General features: G+C 35.5%; 1 protein-coding gene across 1 annotated transcript in view; it reads left to right on the top strand.

The window, feature by feature from the left end:
- Nucleotides 1-11,193: 11,193 nt before the first annotated feature.
- The window catches only part of LOC135195001 (tetratricopeptide repeat protein 1-like), a 297,291-nt gene continuing 290,300 nt past the window's right edge, over nucleotides 11,194-18,184 (top strand). Inside the window, exon 1 of the mRNA XM_064221271.1 lies at nucleotides 11,194-11,213. Coding sequence (XP_064077341.1) covers nucleotides 11,200-11,213 — 14 coding nt within the window. The 5' untranslated portion in view covers nucleotides 11,194-11,199. The remainder of the gene's footprint in view (nucleotides 11,214-18,184) is intronic.

Here is an 18,184-nt window from a genome sequence, read left to right as displayed (position 1 = left end):
TAATATTTTCGGAGGTGGGGGAGGGTTTGGGGGTGTGAGGGTAGGTGTCAGAGTGGGGCGGGGTTAGGTGGGTGGTGGGGCCCGGTGGGTGGATGGAACGGTAGTCATTTTTACACTTCGCTTCCGAGAGAGAGAGAGAGAGAGAGAGACGGATAGTCATGTCTGACCACATAAAGCATACCTCTGTATTCTAAAGAATGTATCTGAAAAAAGGGATGAAAAGAAAAATTCTGGAGAGAGAGAGAGAGAGAGAGAGAGAGAGAGAGAGAGAGACCTTACCTTACCTTACCTTACATACCTTACATCTTGTTCGGGTTGCCCCAGGTCCCTCAGTGTGAGGCACCTCTAATGTCTACCAGAGAGTTGCTAGTACATCTTCCGGTATATTTTGCATCTTCCAATCTTGGATGGTCTGGGATGCAGTTTAGATATTTGTCGAGCTTATTCTTAAACACATCTACGCTCACTCCTGATATATTCCTCAGATGAGCTGGCAACGCATTGAATAGACGCTGCATTATCGATGCTGGTGCGTAGTGGATAATGTCCTGTGTGCTTTCCTTATTTTTCCTGGTATAGTTTTGGGCACTATTAATCTACCTCTGCTGCTCTTTCTGATATTTTTAGTTCCATGATATTTTCTGCTATTCCTTCTATCTGTTTCCATGCCTGAATTATCATGTAGCGTTCTCTTCTCCTTTCTAGACTATATAATTTTAAGAATTGTAGTCTTTCCCAGTAGTCTAGGTCCTTAACTTCTTCTATTCTAGCTGTAAAGGACCTTTGTACACTCTCTATTTGTGCAATATCCTTTTGATAGTGTGGGTACCATATCATATTGCAATATTCAAGTGGACTACGAACATATGTTTTATAAAGCATAATCATGTGTTCAGCTTTTCTTGTTTTGAAGTGCCGTAACAACATTCCCATTTTTGCTTTACATTTTGCCAACAGAGTTGCTATTTGATCATTGCATAACATGTTCCTATTCATCATCACACCAAGGTCTTTAACTGCTTCCTATTGTGATGGTCATTATTAGGTCCCTTATATGCATATAGCTTTCTTTCTCTGTCTCCATAATTTATTGATTCAAATTTATCAGAGTTAAATACCATCCTATTTACCTCTGCCCAATCATATACTTTGTTAAGGTCTCTTTGTAGAGCGTTCCTATCTTCATCACAAGTAATTTCTCTACTTATTCTTGTGTCATCTGCGAAACTACTCACTACCGAATCCTTCACATTATTGTCTATGTCTTCAATCATAATAACAAACAGTATTGCAGCTAACACCGTACCTTGCGGCACACCGGATATTACCTTGATCTTCATCCCGGATTTCTCGTCGTTTGCAATAACTATCTGTTTTCTGTTGTGTAAAAATTCTTTAACCATCTTCCTACTTTACCCACGATATTGTGTTTTCTAATTTTCTTCGCTAATATATTATGGTCTACTTATCAAAAGCTTTTGCAAAGTCTAAATAAACCACATCTGTTTCATTTCCGCTTTTCATATTTTTGAATATGTTCTCACGGTGGACTAACAGTTGGGTTTGTGTACTTTTTCCGGGTACGAAACCATGTTGTCCTTTATTAAACAAATTATTTTTTATTTAAATGTTTCATAATATGTCTTCATTACCCTTTCATACACTTTCATAATATGTGATGTTAGACTCACAGGCCTATAATTACTTGCCTCTAGTCTTGATCCACTTTTGAAAGTAGGGGTAATATAGCTAATTTGTGCTCATCATAAATCTTGCCTGTATCTACACTTTGTCTTAATAATATTGCAAGGGTGGCTTTGCGATAGAATGAACTACTTTCTTTAACAAAATAGCAGGAATTCCATCAGGCCCTGCAGCAGCTCCATTTTAATTTCATTAATAGCCTGCACAATATCAGCTTCATTAATATCTATGTCAGCTAAATATTCACTATTTTCATCCCTTACTTCTATATCATTATCTTCATTATCTATTCTAGGGGTGAATTCTCTCTTATATCGTTCTGCCAGTATGTTGCAAATTCCTTTTTTTCATTCGTTAATCTCCCTTCAATTCTCAGAGGGCCTATTTCTATTCTTCTTTTATTCATCTTCTTCGCATATGAGTATAATAGCTTGCGGGGTTATTTTGCTTGAGAAATATTTAATAGGGTTTTTTCTTCCAAGTCCCGTTTTTCATTTTCTTTTGATTGTATAATCTTTTGTTCTGCATTTTCTATCTTACTTTTTAGTTCTATAACTTTCCATGCATTTTTTTCTTTTGCAAGACCTTTTTTCCACTTTCTGATTTTCTGGAACAAGATCCTTCTGTCTCTTGGTATGCATGAATGATGTTTACTTTTCTTCTTCGGTATATATTTTTCCACTATTTTCTCAATATATATAATATCTCCGTATTTACCCTTATGTCATCACTTACGAAAATGTTATCCCAATCTTTGTTAATTCTTCATTAATTTCTGACCATTTTATATTTTTTACTGTAGAAGTTGTATTTTCCATATCCTTCCCACTTTTTCATTTCTTGCTTATCTCTATTTTCACTTGCTTTGGAATGAACTGTTAATTCTATGACATTATGGTCTGAAATATTCGCATTATAAACTATTATTTCTTTAACATAATTCATCTCGTTCACAAATACTAGGTCTAAAGTATTTTCCTTTCTTGTTGGCAGGTGATTTATTTGTTGAATGTTGTATTCTAGTAGCATATCTAATAGCTTTTCAAATTGCCTCTTATCTTCTGCACTACTATTACTCTCTTTTTTATATGTATAAGTACAACCACAATCTCCTATTCGTTGTTCTTTCCATTCTACGAAACGAAAGTTGAAGTCACCAGATAGGAGAATAGTCAGTCCTTGTGATTTCTACATATATCATCAATTTTTCAATTATTAAGTCAAACTCTTTAGTATTAGGAGGTCTAATATTACTATGTTCATCAATTTTTCAGATTCAAATTCTACCGCTATTAGTTCACATTCTGAGTTACTATATTTCTCATATATTTTTTTCCTTGTTTTTTGTCTTTCCCATATATTGCGGTTCCCCCTTGATTCCTATTTTTCTATCTGATCTATAAGTTTGGAACCCTTTTATTTGATCATCATTCCCAGTCTCTTGGAATACCAGTTTCACTTATATTCCATTATATCTATTTTCTTTTCATTTGGGTTAGTTCTTCTAAGTACTCTATTTTTCTTTTTGAGTTACTCGTAACTAAACCCTGCGCATTCATCACTATGATGGTTTGCGTGTTTTCTCCTTCATTTAATACTGGTAGTAATAAGGATTTATCCCATGTCTCTTTCCTGTTCTTTGGTATGTTGTTCTTTTTTCATTTCCAGAAATTCTGACATTAAAAAATCCAACTTTTCCATAATATTTGATCTTCCTTCATCATAATTATTCATTTTGTGTCCTTGAATCTGCAATTTTCTCCGTTTCTGCAATATCCTCTTGCATAATAAATACAGTTATTATCTCTTGAGTAGAATTTCGGAGCTGATGCTTTGAAATTTTTTGCTGACACCTCTGCATATCTCATTGGTGGTTTGCTTTTCTCTTTTACCTGATATTCTTGATTTCTCTCTTTATTTGTTTCTTTCTTATTTTGGATTTTATTACTTGGTTGGTTATTTATTGATTATGATTCATGGCTACAGGGTGCATATATTTGCATTTTTTGTCGAACTTACATCCTTTTCCTTCTTTTAGGTTTTTACATATTTTGGATGCAGATCTCTGCAATCATCCCCATATCCATCTAAGTATGCACATTTACCATATATTTCATAGTTTTGACATATCTTAGGATGTTTGTAGTACATCTTTCTCCAAATCTGCAATTCCCTCTTTTCAAAAGGTTGCAGATTTTGTCTTTCTTGTCTATTTTTTCCTCTTTCCCGTCATTGTATAGATCTGGGTAGAGCCTCTTCGGATTTGCTTTTCTGTTGTCATATCGTAATTTATTTCTTCGTAGGTATGCTGCTTTATTGCCTCATATGTAGTATCAATGAGTATCTCTGCATCCATACTTTTATCTTGTTCTTGTTTTCCTTATTTTTTTCTGTCATTTCATTTTTGTTTACTTCTCTTCCGTTTTCCTCTTCTTCTTTTTCTTCTTCTTCTTCCTCTTCCTCTTCTTCTTCATCCTCAACTATTTGTACATTCAATCTTGATTTAATAACATTGTCTATCCATGATAGACATGTTGAACAAAAAAAATTCTTGTATCTTTTCTCAAATCTTGTATTACCTCAGCACACTGTGGATGGGTCGGAATGTTGCATGCAGCACATTTTCTGATTAGGTTTTGTGGATTGACTATGCTATACCAAACCTTACACAGTTTGCATGCTTTTGGCATCTTTTTCCTAATGCATCAATTAGGATATTCACAAGATTCACCTTATTCATTTCTTTGTCGGAATATGTTGGTTTATGTATATTTTCTTTATGAGTCTCTTGACCACTTGGATTTTATTTGGAACTTCTTCAATTATTTTCAAGATGTTTTCATTAGATTTGTTCCAGTTTGAAGGATTATATCCTTCTAATATATCTATGAATGCTTTTGTATCTTTTTGGTTAGGACTGTTGCTGATTTCATAGATGAGAAATGCCAGTTCCCTTCCTGCTACCTCATCGTATTGCGAATCTGCTAGACACGCCAAATTACGCCACCTCTTCCCGCAGTTGGAACTACTGCCATCTTGTTCTGATTTATAGTATTACACTGATAAACTAACTTAGAAGACGCTTTATCCTACTATTTTCACACTAATCTTATCACCGATAGTTCACGAACACTTCTAGATATTTCTCAAATTCTAGTCGTATGTTAACTTGTGATATCTGTTGATTAATCTGACTTCACGCGGGTACGACTCACCAAGCAAGATGGCTACTTACGAGAGAGAGAAATGTTATAACATACGGTATACTTCTGTTTTCTTATGAATGTATCTAAAAAAAAAAAAGGATTGAAAATGAAAAGGAAAAAAAATTCTGGGAAAAGGAAAAATGAATGAGAGAGACGAGAATGAGATTGAGGGGAGGCGGACCGAGGTAGAGATCCAGAGGTGAGTGACTGAGGAGAGGGAGACTGATCGTTGGCGATGGGGTCGGAGAAAGAGAGCGGGAGAGGTATGTGGAAGTGATAGACCTTGAGAGACGAAGACTGAGTGCCGGAGCCGAGAGAGAAGAAGTGAGAGAGGTGGATTGTCATATCTGACGACATAAAGATACCTCTGTATTCCAAGGAATGTATCTGAAAAAAAAAGATGAAAAGGAAGACATCCTGAGAGAGAGAGAGAGAGAGAGAGAGAGAGAGAGAGAGAGAGAGAGAGAGAGAGAGAAACTTACAGAATTAACATACTTTGCAAGCTTTATGACAAAGATCCACTGGTCGATGCATTGCTAGGCCTATATGCAAACGTTACAACAGCACTGGTCAAATAAAATATTGATCATTTAAAAAATACAAAACTATTTCAATAAATATGTAAATATACCGACATATATATAATACAATAAAAAAAAGCTGACCAACAAATGCGTAAGATTAGCTGAGTGACGCGTATGACCACACAAATGCTCATAAGAAAAACTGCACAAAATAGCAAAGAACATATCGCAAAAAATAAGCTAATGAAAACCTTCTTATCATAATGCATCATGTCATATCGCATCAAGCAGTCTTACATTCAACTGACGCTCACGGAGCGAGAAAAATGAAATACGAACGTCCTTCGCCAAAGGAAATATGAACAAGTCACGTGGTCAGTGGTCACGCAAACTGCAACGTTAACGGCAAGATGAAAGACAGAAGAGAAGAGATGAATTCTTTATCCGTTACGTAAACATCGGCGGATACTTCGCCATGATGGGCGTAATGAACGTCACCGTTATCTCCCGACACAGTCACTTGACATAGCGAGTTGATGTGGCGCCAAAATGTGTTTGAGTGTGCGCTTGAAAGTGCCTTTAAAGCAGTTATACTGATTTCATTTGTTTAGCAGCCATACTGCCCCCTTAACTTCTCGATTTCTAGTACTAAATATTTTTCTATAGGCTATCCACTGTTATGCTAAGTTTACACTAAATATAATCTATCTATAGACTTAACCTGTCGGATGCACGCTTATTCGAACCTTGGCTGATTCGGACCGCGGCTGATTCGGACCTTAATCTTGGCTGATTCGGACCCATCCTAATAATTTTATATTATAGCAATGGGTATTTCTATATAAGCATTCCGCATCGTTCGTCCCCGCGAATACGAAAGCCACCAGGAATTGGGGCGTCAAATGTATTTCGCCGTGTTTAGTACGAGCCCTTGGGTTTAATTACAGTCGTCCGAATAAATATTACTTAAAATTCTTGTTCAGGAGGTAAAACTGCATAGAAAAATCGGCTAATCATATGAAGGTCCGAATAAGCCTGGATAAAGGTCCGAATGAGCCAGTACATGGTCCGAATCACCCAAGGTCCGAATAAGCCTGTTCCCAACCTGTCGTAGCCTGGTAAACTTGTTCCCAGGGCCCACTTATAAGGTCTTGCCTGGCCTTTACCTTCCTTAAGTCATCATTTATTTTTGCATGGTTGGTCAGGCCTGCAACGTCGCAATATCTAATGGGTGTTTCTATATAAGTATTCCGCATTGTTCGTCCCCGCGAATACGAAAGCCACCAGGAATTGGGGCGTCAAATGTATTTCGCCGTGTTTAGTACGAGCCCCTTGGGTTTAATTACAGTCGTCCGAATAAATATTACTTAAAATTCTTGTTCAGGAGATAAAACGGCATAGAAACACCGCAACTGCCATGATCTAGGCCGCCGCGGAATAGTAACATAGATCTACCTAAGCACTACCAGACATGGAGGCCATTTTTAGGCAATATAAGTGATACCATCGGTAGATTCTATATTACTATTCCGCGGCAGCCTAGACTAAGGCAGTTGCGGTTTTTCTATGCAGTTTTACCTCCTGAACAAGAATTTTAAATAATATTTATTCGGACGACTGTAATTAACCCTCAAGAATTTTAAGTAATATTTATTCGGACGACTGTAATTAACCCTCAGGTTCTCGTACTAAACACAGCGTAATACATTTGACGCCCCAGTTCCTGGTGTCTTTCGTATTCGCGGGGACGAACGATGCGGAATGCTTATATAGAAATGCCAACTTAACAAGAAAAGACTTACATTGACAATGAATCTATGGTGAAGCTATAAAAGTTATCAAGATTAGAACAAGCTCAGGCTATAGGCCTAGATTAGTGCTTGCCACAGGACCACCCATGTTCCGACATCTTTAAAAGCGTGTATCATAACACATGACATACATTGGTTCTGATGTCGTATTATGTCTATCCATATGGTTTTGATTAAAAGAAGTTCACTTTTTTCACATCAAGTGTTGTAGCACTCAAGGGGACGAACACAACACTCCAACAGGTGACTTGTAAAATCACAATTGCCACACGTAGTCGAGCTGTTGACGGCAACCGCTTATTCAATCAATGACGTTTTATTCGATAGCAATACTTAAAGCATTTTTCCATAATATTTATTTTGTAACTATAAACTAAAACTGTAGCTTGACTCTGTAAAACAATTTTTTTTTTTCTTTTTTTTTTTTTTTTTTTTTTTTTTAATACGTACCTAATATCACGGTTGGCATTCCTGTTCGCATGTCCTAACTTCCGGATCCGGAGAGTAGCCTATATTTACATGTGAAATTGGGAATGGTCTGTGTACTTGGCTGACTGATAGCAACAGTTTAAAAGTTAGAAAGGAAAAGTTTGACATCCCCGTCGTCCTCACACCTTCAAAAGTATGTATTAATTATTTTTTGTCGCTAGTTTGTTCGACAGAAAGTAAAATCCCTTCGAAATTATGTATTTCATCGGCATGACCGAGTTTGACATTGGTAGGCTAGATAGTGTAGCTAACTGAAAGCTAGAGTAGGAAATTGAATGCTTGACTTGGGTAAAATAGGAGGCAACAGTTGGACGATAGGCCTAACCTACATTTCAACACAAGTGTGCAGTTTATAAAATAATGCTTCACGGAATGGAATATACCTAGAGATTGAACCAAAGACCAAGCACAGCTAGGGATCTATGATAACAGGAGGAAAGTCTCACAGTTGCGGTATGAAATAATTGTTACGAGACGGTGGATAGCAAAATGGAAGAAAGGCAAGAATGGAGGTATAGTATAAGGAATGAAAGGGGTTGCAGCTAGGAGCCAAAGAGATGCAGCAATAAACCTTTAGTAATGCTTACAGTACACCTTGTGAGGTGTACTGACAGCACTACCGTTCCACCGGGAGTAATGCTTCACGTTTCTCTTCCCAGTAGGAAAAGGACCAAGAAAGCCAAAGCAAATACATTCCAGGCTAACTTAACATAGGGCTCAGAGCTATTTCTCCCTTCACCATGCCTGAAAAGTGTGGTAATGACTAGAAATACCACACATTCGAATGTTATGTTCTAACCTGACCAAGTTTAGGGAATTGCATCCTACTCTCTAGTAGTTGCTTTGCTCCTTTGTAACATCCTAACCATATTCAAGGAATACATCCTAAAAAAAAACCCTAAATGGCTGTTTAACTGTTATAAAGAAGTCATATTTTTAAACTGAAAAACATCTGTATTTGCAGTTACTGACAGCATGATCACTGATAGGGTAGGTTAATGTCAAGAATAATATACAGTATTAATGTCTCCCTTATATATAATTGCAGTGACTTGCATTCACAGTTTGTAACTGTGAATATCTTCCAGAATTATGTAATGTATCTGTTTAGCAAGGAAATTTTGATTCATGGTAATTTATACCATGATAGCAACATACAAAAACTAATGATTAGGCAATGTCAGTACTATTCAGTGTTGCCAAAGCTCGGAGAAATGACCAAAAGTGCGGAGAGGATTCGAGGGGGAGGCATTGAATGCAAGAGCTGAGGTCTGCACTCCTCACGTATGCGGCGCTGTAGGTCCGCATAGTATATATGCTTTTTAAAACTTTTTTTTGTTTTTTCATAATAAAAAATGATTGAAATTATATTATGTTTGAAAATACTAATATTTTTGAAAAAAATGAACCAATTTCACTAGTCTCGAGTGTCGTGAGCCAATATCAGATACGATCATATACGATTTTCAATTAAGAACCGATTTTGTCAACAGCAGATAACGTAACCCAATGCATTCATTCTTTAGGTCCAGCAATCATCAATTTGCCTTTGTAATTATATATATAGGTTAGTAAAATTTGGTTAATTTGTGAAATCTTAGGGTGAAGACTGACTTAAATTAATGTAAACTTAGTCATGTGTAACGAGTTTTTATTTATTTTTTTGAGAAAACAACTGCAAATATGTATTAGGCAATTTCATTAGTTGAAGTGATTCAACTGATTATAACCGAATAAGTTTCGATATCAGTATGCTAGAAAGTGGTGTATTATAATCGTGGATTTTCTTTATATTAATGTAGCTTATTAATAAAAAAAGGACCAATTATGATGAGCTCTTTTCCAATTTTTTGAAACTCATAGCCCTGAATAGGGCATTCGTTTGGTTTAGGATTGGCACATGTATACCATAAATCATGCATAATATGCTGTCCATTCTCTTGGGGAAATATCTCATTTCAAAATATCCGGATCATAAAAGGTGGCATATAGACCTACATGTTTCATATCGTTTTTGTCAGTTTACAATGTTTATGGCATTGATTTTAAGCCTAGACCTATGTTATATATTAGGTTGTATATTATCATTAATACTTCAGCAAACGTTTGATTTAACATACAGCATGTTACCTAAAGTGACAAATGTGGCTTAAAAAAGAAAAGAAAGAATAAACTACTTATGAATATCGAAGGATTTATGGAGCTTGTCAACTTACTCTGTGGGGAACGCAAAGAAATGAATGCAAAACCAACCGTTTTTAGTAAAGAAATACATTTTAGTGCAATTTTTGTAACTTCCCACTTTTTGCTAAAAACTTTATGAATACATTTACTTGCCCCTTGTTCACTTTGTAGCCTAATTTACGCATCAAATCATATACAATAATCATAAATATAAAACAGTAATCACACACATAATATATATATATATATATATATATATATATATATATATATATATATATATATATATATATCGAATGTAATAAATCAGCTTCAAGACTGAACATTGTCCGCGTATCTCGTTCGATTCTAAATTTTACTATCATTAAAGTTATGTAATGTTTCTAAATATATGAAGCACCTGAATTTCGGAAAGGGGAAGATCTAACTAAAAAGGTTTAATTAGTAAACCCAACTCATATACTGGAAAAGATACGATTAATGTAATATAACCAGGATGACTATTTCGTCTAGTTAGTGTAGCAAAATAACATTGCTTGGCAATTAACACTACACCTCCCGGTGCGGAGCTAGTTTCTCGGTGACGTGCGGACTTCGCGGCAACCCTGGTACTATTACAGAATTTTTGCTATCTACATTATCAAACATTTCAGTTATCCACCATTTTCAGACAAAAATAAAGAACTTATGCTAACATCTCACAGAGGAGCTTGGCCATTTTTACAGTTTATTATATATGTTAATATCTCACATGAGCTTGACCAATTTTACAGTTCGTAATATGAAGCCTGTTGTTAACAAACAGACTTGATTTGAAGTGCTTTAATTATTTGAAAGGAATTTCAATAGATGAATTGGTAACAAGGGTGTACATTGTATGCCCTAGTTTATGCAGAAGTAAATCTTGTAATTATGGGGTATAGGTGTGAAGAAAAGAGGGAGAATTAAAGTTACAATATTCAGGAAGTGTGATCATCTATGCAAGAAGTAGTAAGGGTTGTACTGGAAATCTGAACTACTGCTTATGGGGCTTCTATTTAGGTATATAAAAAATGAGTGTTGGTCTTTTGATGCTTTTTAATCATATATTTAATTAAACTTTACTTAATATTAAGAGAATAAATATGTTAGTCACGTCAATTCCTCCCCCCATTTTTTAGCCTTAACTTTTAAGGAAAATTATATATGGAGAAGGCAATCATTGAATTTGCTGCTTATTAAAATATATACATGTTCAGATATATATAATTTTGATCAAGAAAATTTCCTTTACAGACACCAATGACGCTGAGTGGGTGAGTGTTAAAACTTATGTCATTTTGTAGTTGTATGCTTTTTTAGAATGATTTACTTTATATGGTAAGGTGCTGCTAGCTATCAGTATTTTTTCTAGTAGCTTACGTTTTAAGCGTTAGATATATGTATTTCGTTAGTCTACTTGTAGTATTTTTGGTTGTTGCTGCAAAACTTGATAGTGTCCACCACTGTTAGCCAAGGTTCTTATGTTTGTGAAGGAGATTCGATAAGTCTTTTAAAGTTGTTTTGTGCTAGTATATTGAACATGTTATTTATGTTTTAAAGCGTGAGGATCTTGAATTTACGCCAAACTCTGCGTCATGATAAATTATTTTCGTGTTTGTATTTATTCATGTTGCTGTTTAATTACTGTTATGCAGTGACTGTTACGTCGATGTCATTCCATACACTGGAACAGGGCGTTTACATTAGAGAAACTAGGTTGAAATTAGTTGACCTGGCTCTTCTTTAGAACTGGTTAGGCTTAGAAACTCTCATGTGTAGTGAAGTACAAATATTCCTTTATTTAGTTGTCTTATAAATGATTAGTGATAAGGGATACTACAAAAGAGTGAGGTAACTTGTAACCATTATCTACTTGGGTGGAAATTATTGTAATTATTATATACTTGGGTGGAAATTGTTGTATGAAAGTGTTCAATGTAATTTTGATGGAATTCCATTTGTCATTTGCAATCACAAGGAAATTAATTATTTTAGAGAAAGAGAAAGTTGTAGAATTGCTTGCATTTTTGCGTCTGTTGCGTGCATTGTAGTGGAGGAATTGACATCCTCGAATTTTTCCGCAAAATTCAGTAGGGATTTATTACTGTTAGGTAGTTTAGGAAAGGGCGAATTAAAGATTAAAAAGCTAGATAACTGAAAGTGTTTTAGTGTAAAATTTCCATTCATTTTTTACAATAATTTTTATATTAGTCCCGTATTGTTTCGTTAGATAGATATGGTTGTCAGTTCTTGAAGCTGAACCTTGGAGTGATTTGGAATTTTCACTGTACAAGACTATGACAATAAGGGAGAGAGATATCCTTCAACGAATTTTGACAAGTTAACTATATTCTTTGACCTAACAATAAAATGGACGGGGTGGTTCGTGGTTATTATCTGTTCTCACAACCAGGAAAAATAAATTCATCCATATCACAACTCTTAAGTATTACCAGAGTTAGCATTGTGGTTCAGTATATAGTACAGTTCATGGACGCGTTCTCTCTGACAAAAAGAGCGAACTCGCCACGCCACCATTATTTCGCGAAATGGGTGGACCGAAATCAACCGTTTCGAAAGGTTTATGTAAGGTTCGCAGCCGGAAGTGACGTCATTCAGTGTGTACCCTTAGTTAGGGTACATTGAATGTAAATTGCATCGACGACGTTACAGCTGGTAGAAATATGCTTATTCATTTTCCAATTATTGCGAAGTCGGAAGTTTAGCACCGCCCTTGAGGTAGAGTTTAAGAAGGAATTGATATATATATATATATATATATATATATATATATATATATATATGTATATATGTATATATATATATATATATATATATATATATATATAGATACACACACACACACACATATATATATATATATATACTATATAATATATATATATATATATAATTTTTATTTGTATAAATATATTTATGCTTATGTATATATATATATATATATATATATATATTATATTATATATATATATATATATATACGTGTGTGTGTGTGTGTGTGTGTACTATTTGCATGAGAGTGTGTTTTTGTTTGGAAGGTTTGTAAGAGAAGCTTTAGTTGTGAGGGTTGTTGGATGACAAGAATGCTAATTTAGTTGAAAATGTATTTCACTTGTATAAGTAACTCTGTGGGGAGAACTGAGACGGAAATGTCAGGGCAGAAGAAGAAAGGTAGACCTATAGAAGAATTGGTGCCGATAGAATATGATTTTGAAGAGGCGTTGTAAAGGCTGAACCATATTACCACGAAAAATTACGAGACTACGTACTTGTCTTTGGGATCTTGAAGCTCAACTGATCAAGAATCAAGATTCATTGTAGGTGTTGTGAAACCAGCCGCTGAAGGGCGACTTTAGCCGTGGCTTAAGCTGTTCTGTGGAGCCATTCCTCGTTTAGGGTAACAATCTCTCTCTCTCTCTCTCTCTCTCTCTCTCCCTCCACACTTTTAGTTTCATTCTTGATTACGGCGCCTTGCTGATATTTTGGTGACTTGTTACCAGTGACTCCGTGTAGGCCTATGCGTTCCAACATGAAGCCGTTTCTCCTGAGAGAGGGTTGCCCCTGTTAAAAGCTACCTGCAATTCCTTTCATTGCTTTTACTATACCTCCATTCATATTCTCTTTCTTCCATCTTACTTTCCACCCTCGCCCAACAGTTGATTCATAGTGCAACTGCGAAAGTTTTCCCACCTGTTACACTTTTCAAACCTTTTATAAATCAATCAATCAATCATTCAATCAAGTTAAAAGCCAAACACAAGCGTCACTGCCACTATAAACTCACCATTAGCCTATTCAAATACAGGAATCGTATGAGCAAGATTGCTGCTTTTGTATTATTATTATTTTGTGAATATTTTCTCTTGTATAACATTACTCAGCTTCTACTCCATTTGTTTTGAATTTCACTCGGAGCTTCGGTGCAATGAGTGTCTTGGAGTGTTGCTCGCAGTGACCTGTGGACTGTGTAGTGCATTGGCCTCGCCTCTATGGCTATGTTGATCGTTCAAGAGTGCAACAAGAAAAATAAAATAAAAAGTCAGTGTGCACTCTGACGTACACAATACACACACACACACTATATATATATATATATATATATATATATATATATATATATATATATATATAGTGTGTGTGTGTGTGTGTATTTATATACATACATATTTAGGTATTAACCCTTTATGTATTCACCTCGGTCTAAGCGTCACCTACTCCGACGTGTTATAGTTCGACAGATCCAAACTGATAGATTGTTTACTTTCTTGAGAAAACCCCAGTTGCCAGTTCTCTCTTAACCTTTAAATCGTCCCCTTCTTAAGTCCTCAGCCGTCTCCCAGCGAGGCAATATTTGGGACAGTACTTAATGAAACTGATCGTATAAATCCTATAAATCCCAATTCTATTTGGTTATTACTTTTGAGACTATTGTTATATTTGTTTTGACTTATACCCTTCAATTTTGCATATTATATTACATATTTTACTTGATGATATTTTTCTGATCTTTTTCATCAAAAGCAATAAAAATCGTTAATTACCAATCAGTATGCATGTCTTTTGACATTTTCTTATAATCTTGCCAGTAGATTACTTCTATTTATTCTTTTTTTATTATTTGAATTTTCCGTCTGCCATACTATCCATTTCCTAAACAAGTTTGTAATATTTGTAATATTTGCATTTCATTGCTCTTCATTTTAGGTTTCCCCCTCATTCATTTTCATTCGTCAAGTTATGATTTACTTAAATTTCATTTCCTTTTTCAGTCACGGTCTGGACCGTGTTATAACTCATAAATCTAATGTGTGCAACAATTTTTACTTTTTATAAGGTTGTTGCACAGAAACTCATCATTGGGAGAGAAATAATTTATTTTCAATAATTATCACAGGAATTGTAATAACATGATTCTATACAAAATGTACATTACGAAGAATCTTCGTCGTCAGATGATCATAGTTCAATAACAGATCTCCTTCGCAGCATCGTATGTTTGCAAGTTTTCGGAATGCTTAACTGCATTTGCCCGTTTCACAGCGTGCTTTCTGCAGGAATGAATTAATTTCCCTACTGACTATTGTTCTCGGTAACGTAAAGCAAGAAGTCATTCTTTTTGGCGCCAGAGTTCTCAGCTAGACCGGCGGTGGGGCTTATCCAAAGGGTAGCTTAAGAGATAATTCCTTTAAACTTCATGGTTTAATAGGCTTGGCCCATCTGCATATCGCCTGTCAAAGGTAACAGGAAAATAGGCAGACCTTTCGAAACTGCTGTCACGTTTATAAATGCGATTTCTCATTTTATTTACAAATAAAATTGTAATCACAAATATGTGAACGCTTAAGTTCAGCAAAACATGCTAAAAAAAACTTTAAACTACCGATTTATTGATTCAAGCGTTATAAAGTAAGGTTTTCAAAACTGGATACTGGTAAATGTGGCAACAGGGTTCTTACCCAAAGAAGAAAACAATCTCTCAGTTTAGATCTGTCGAACTATAGTACTAAACATGGCGGGAGCTCCTTGAGATGCCGTTTTTATAAGTACTATAGCCCCTCGGGAATCAGAGTACTATTATATACACCCATTTTTATAATGCGTGGTCGATAAATTATTATATTAATTAATAAAACGATATCTTCGTGAGGTGGTCTACTCTACTTAGCATGAGTTTACCTGGACTTTGGCAATGGTGGATGCATACCGGGGTGATACTAATTAGACATTTTATAATTATATATATATATATATATATATATTATATATATATATATATATATGTGTGTGTGTGTGTGTGTGTGTGTGTGTGTTTGTGTGTGTATTATGTAATAGTTGAAGCGAAGCATTTGTAATCTCATTTTCAAGACATGTCATATTTCCCGTATGCTTCTCTCAGTTCAAAATTCAAAATTCAGTGCTAGTAGAATGGCAGTTAAACGCAGCGCACCATAAAGACTATAGTCATTCCTGTGTGCTTCGCTAACCGCTCTTTCGTTATAAACCCTTTTTTTAAAACTCCTTCATACCAGCTTTCAGAAGTAGGTTAGCTTATCATTTATTCACAGAGGGTGAAGGAATGGAAAATGTAAAAAAAGATAAATAACGTGCATGTTAAACAGCACAGAAAAATTAGTTTTAATTAAATGTAGCGTATTTATTTTAATTTTCGTTGTTGAAACAACGCTCTATTTGACCCCAGTAAATTATAGCATGTGCCACGAGTAAGCTGGAGCTCGGATCACGCATTGTTACTTCTTTAATTCCTGAAGATCTTTATCTTGCTTGGTGGGGTGGGGCGGTAGTTACGTCAGTGGACCTCATGCGGTGCACTGTAGACATTACTTAAGGTTTTTTGCAGCGTGCCTTGGGTCCCTAGCTGCAACCACTTTCGTTCCTTTTACTGTACCTCCTTTCATTTACTCTTTCTTCTTACTTTCCACCCTCTCCTATCAATTGATTCATAGTGCAACTACTTTGAGGTTTTCCTCATGTTACACCTGTCAAACCTTTTACTGTCAATTTCCATTTCAGCGCTGAATGACCTCATAGGTCCCAGTGCTTGGCCTTTGGCCTAAATTATATATTCAACTCAACCTACTTCTTCTTCCACGTAAGTCTTAAGAGGTACGAAGACAGGTGCATTACATTTCCGCGCATTGCCCTTATAACTGAACTATAAAACCATTACCATTACGCGCATCTTTTCATTACCATTGCGTGCAGGCATTTTTCAGGGTATTCCAGTAATCTGTTATCAGACCCATGCCGAAGAGAACGTTAGTTCTTTTTTTTTTTCCACCGATTATAGTTTTACATCTATTACCGGTTCTTAGCCTTCCTTTGCAGGTTTTCAGTGTACAGTGTCATGAAATTTCCGATGATTTAAGAATTCGGTTAATGCTGTATGTGCATCCATCGTGAATCAAGGATTTCTTTCCTTTCTCGGTTTCAGGTAGTATGAATTCCATGCTGTTTGATTTCAGACTAAAAGAGAGAGCGACTGAAACTAACGTAGCTTACTTCAAGTGAATACATCTTGTGATAGTGTTCGAAAGTGTTCGTTATCTTATCATAACCATATGCAGTAGGGCAGTTTGACACGAAATGACCGAAATAAAAAGGGGAAAAGATGCGCGCAACTGTAATAAATTTCAGCGCGCAGTCTAACACGTCTTAATCCCACAATGGGCGCAAATGTAATACGCCCACGAAGACAAATACTAAGCGCCTCAGTGGCGTGGTTGGTATGGTGTTTGCGTTCCACCTCGGTGGTCGCGGGTTCGATTCTCGGCCATTCCATTGAGGAGTGAGAGATGTGTACTTCTGGTGATAGAAATTCACTCTCGACGTGGTTCGGAAGTCACGTAAAGCCGTTGGTCCCGTTGCTGAATAACCACTGGTTCCATGCAACGGAAAAGCACCATACAACAACAACATATGCAGTAGGGCAGTTTGACACGAAATGACCGAAAGAAAAAGGGGAAAAGAGGCGCGCAATCGTAACACGTCTTAATCCCACAATGCGCGCGCAAATGTAATACGCCCACGAAGACAGATAGATGCAGTTGTGACGAACGAGGTCACAAGACAAATTCCACTGAATCGTGGCACTCTTTGGCGAAGTGAAGCTCTGCACAAGTATGCGTGGAACGTAAATAGTATATTCGTAAGCTGTCACGGACGCTAGATGATGCCTGAATAAACAATTATATATTTATTGACGTGACATTCCTGTTATGCAGCTTTGAATCGACGTATTTTTCGAACAGTTTTGAATATTCGGTTTCCGTCGCTAGTGAGGCAAGGCTTAAATATTAATAAAAATATATATATATATATATATATATATATATATATATATATAGAATATAGTATATATATATGAAATAACAAAAACCAGAAAAAAAATAAAAAAATGAATGCCAAAATCCATAAGTTCCCATCCCAAAAACCACGTGCAAAAATTTACATGAGAAAATATGTTAAAATTCCTCACAGGCCAAATCATAAAATACAAAAATGCAAAAAAAAAAATTGTATAAAATAAGTCAATCTGTTATTTACAATCCAACATTGTTACCAACAACAGATAATATATATATATATATATATATATATATATATATAAAAACTATATATATATTATATATTATATATATATATATAGATATATATATTATACTGTTGTTGGGTAACAATGTTGGATTGTAAATAACAGATTGAC

Source organism: Macrobrachium nipponense, chromosome 15, assembly GCF_015104395.2.
Source record: "Macrobrachium nipponense isolate FS-2020 chromosome 15, ASM1510439v2, whole genome shotgun sequence".
NCBI lineage: Eukaryota > Metazoa > Arthropoda > Malacostraca > Decapoda > Palaemonidae > Macrobrachium > Macrobrachium nipponense.
The sequence above is the reverse complement of the archived record's forward strand: the minus strand, read 5'-3'. Positions and strand labels throughout refer to the sequence as shown.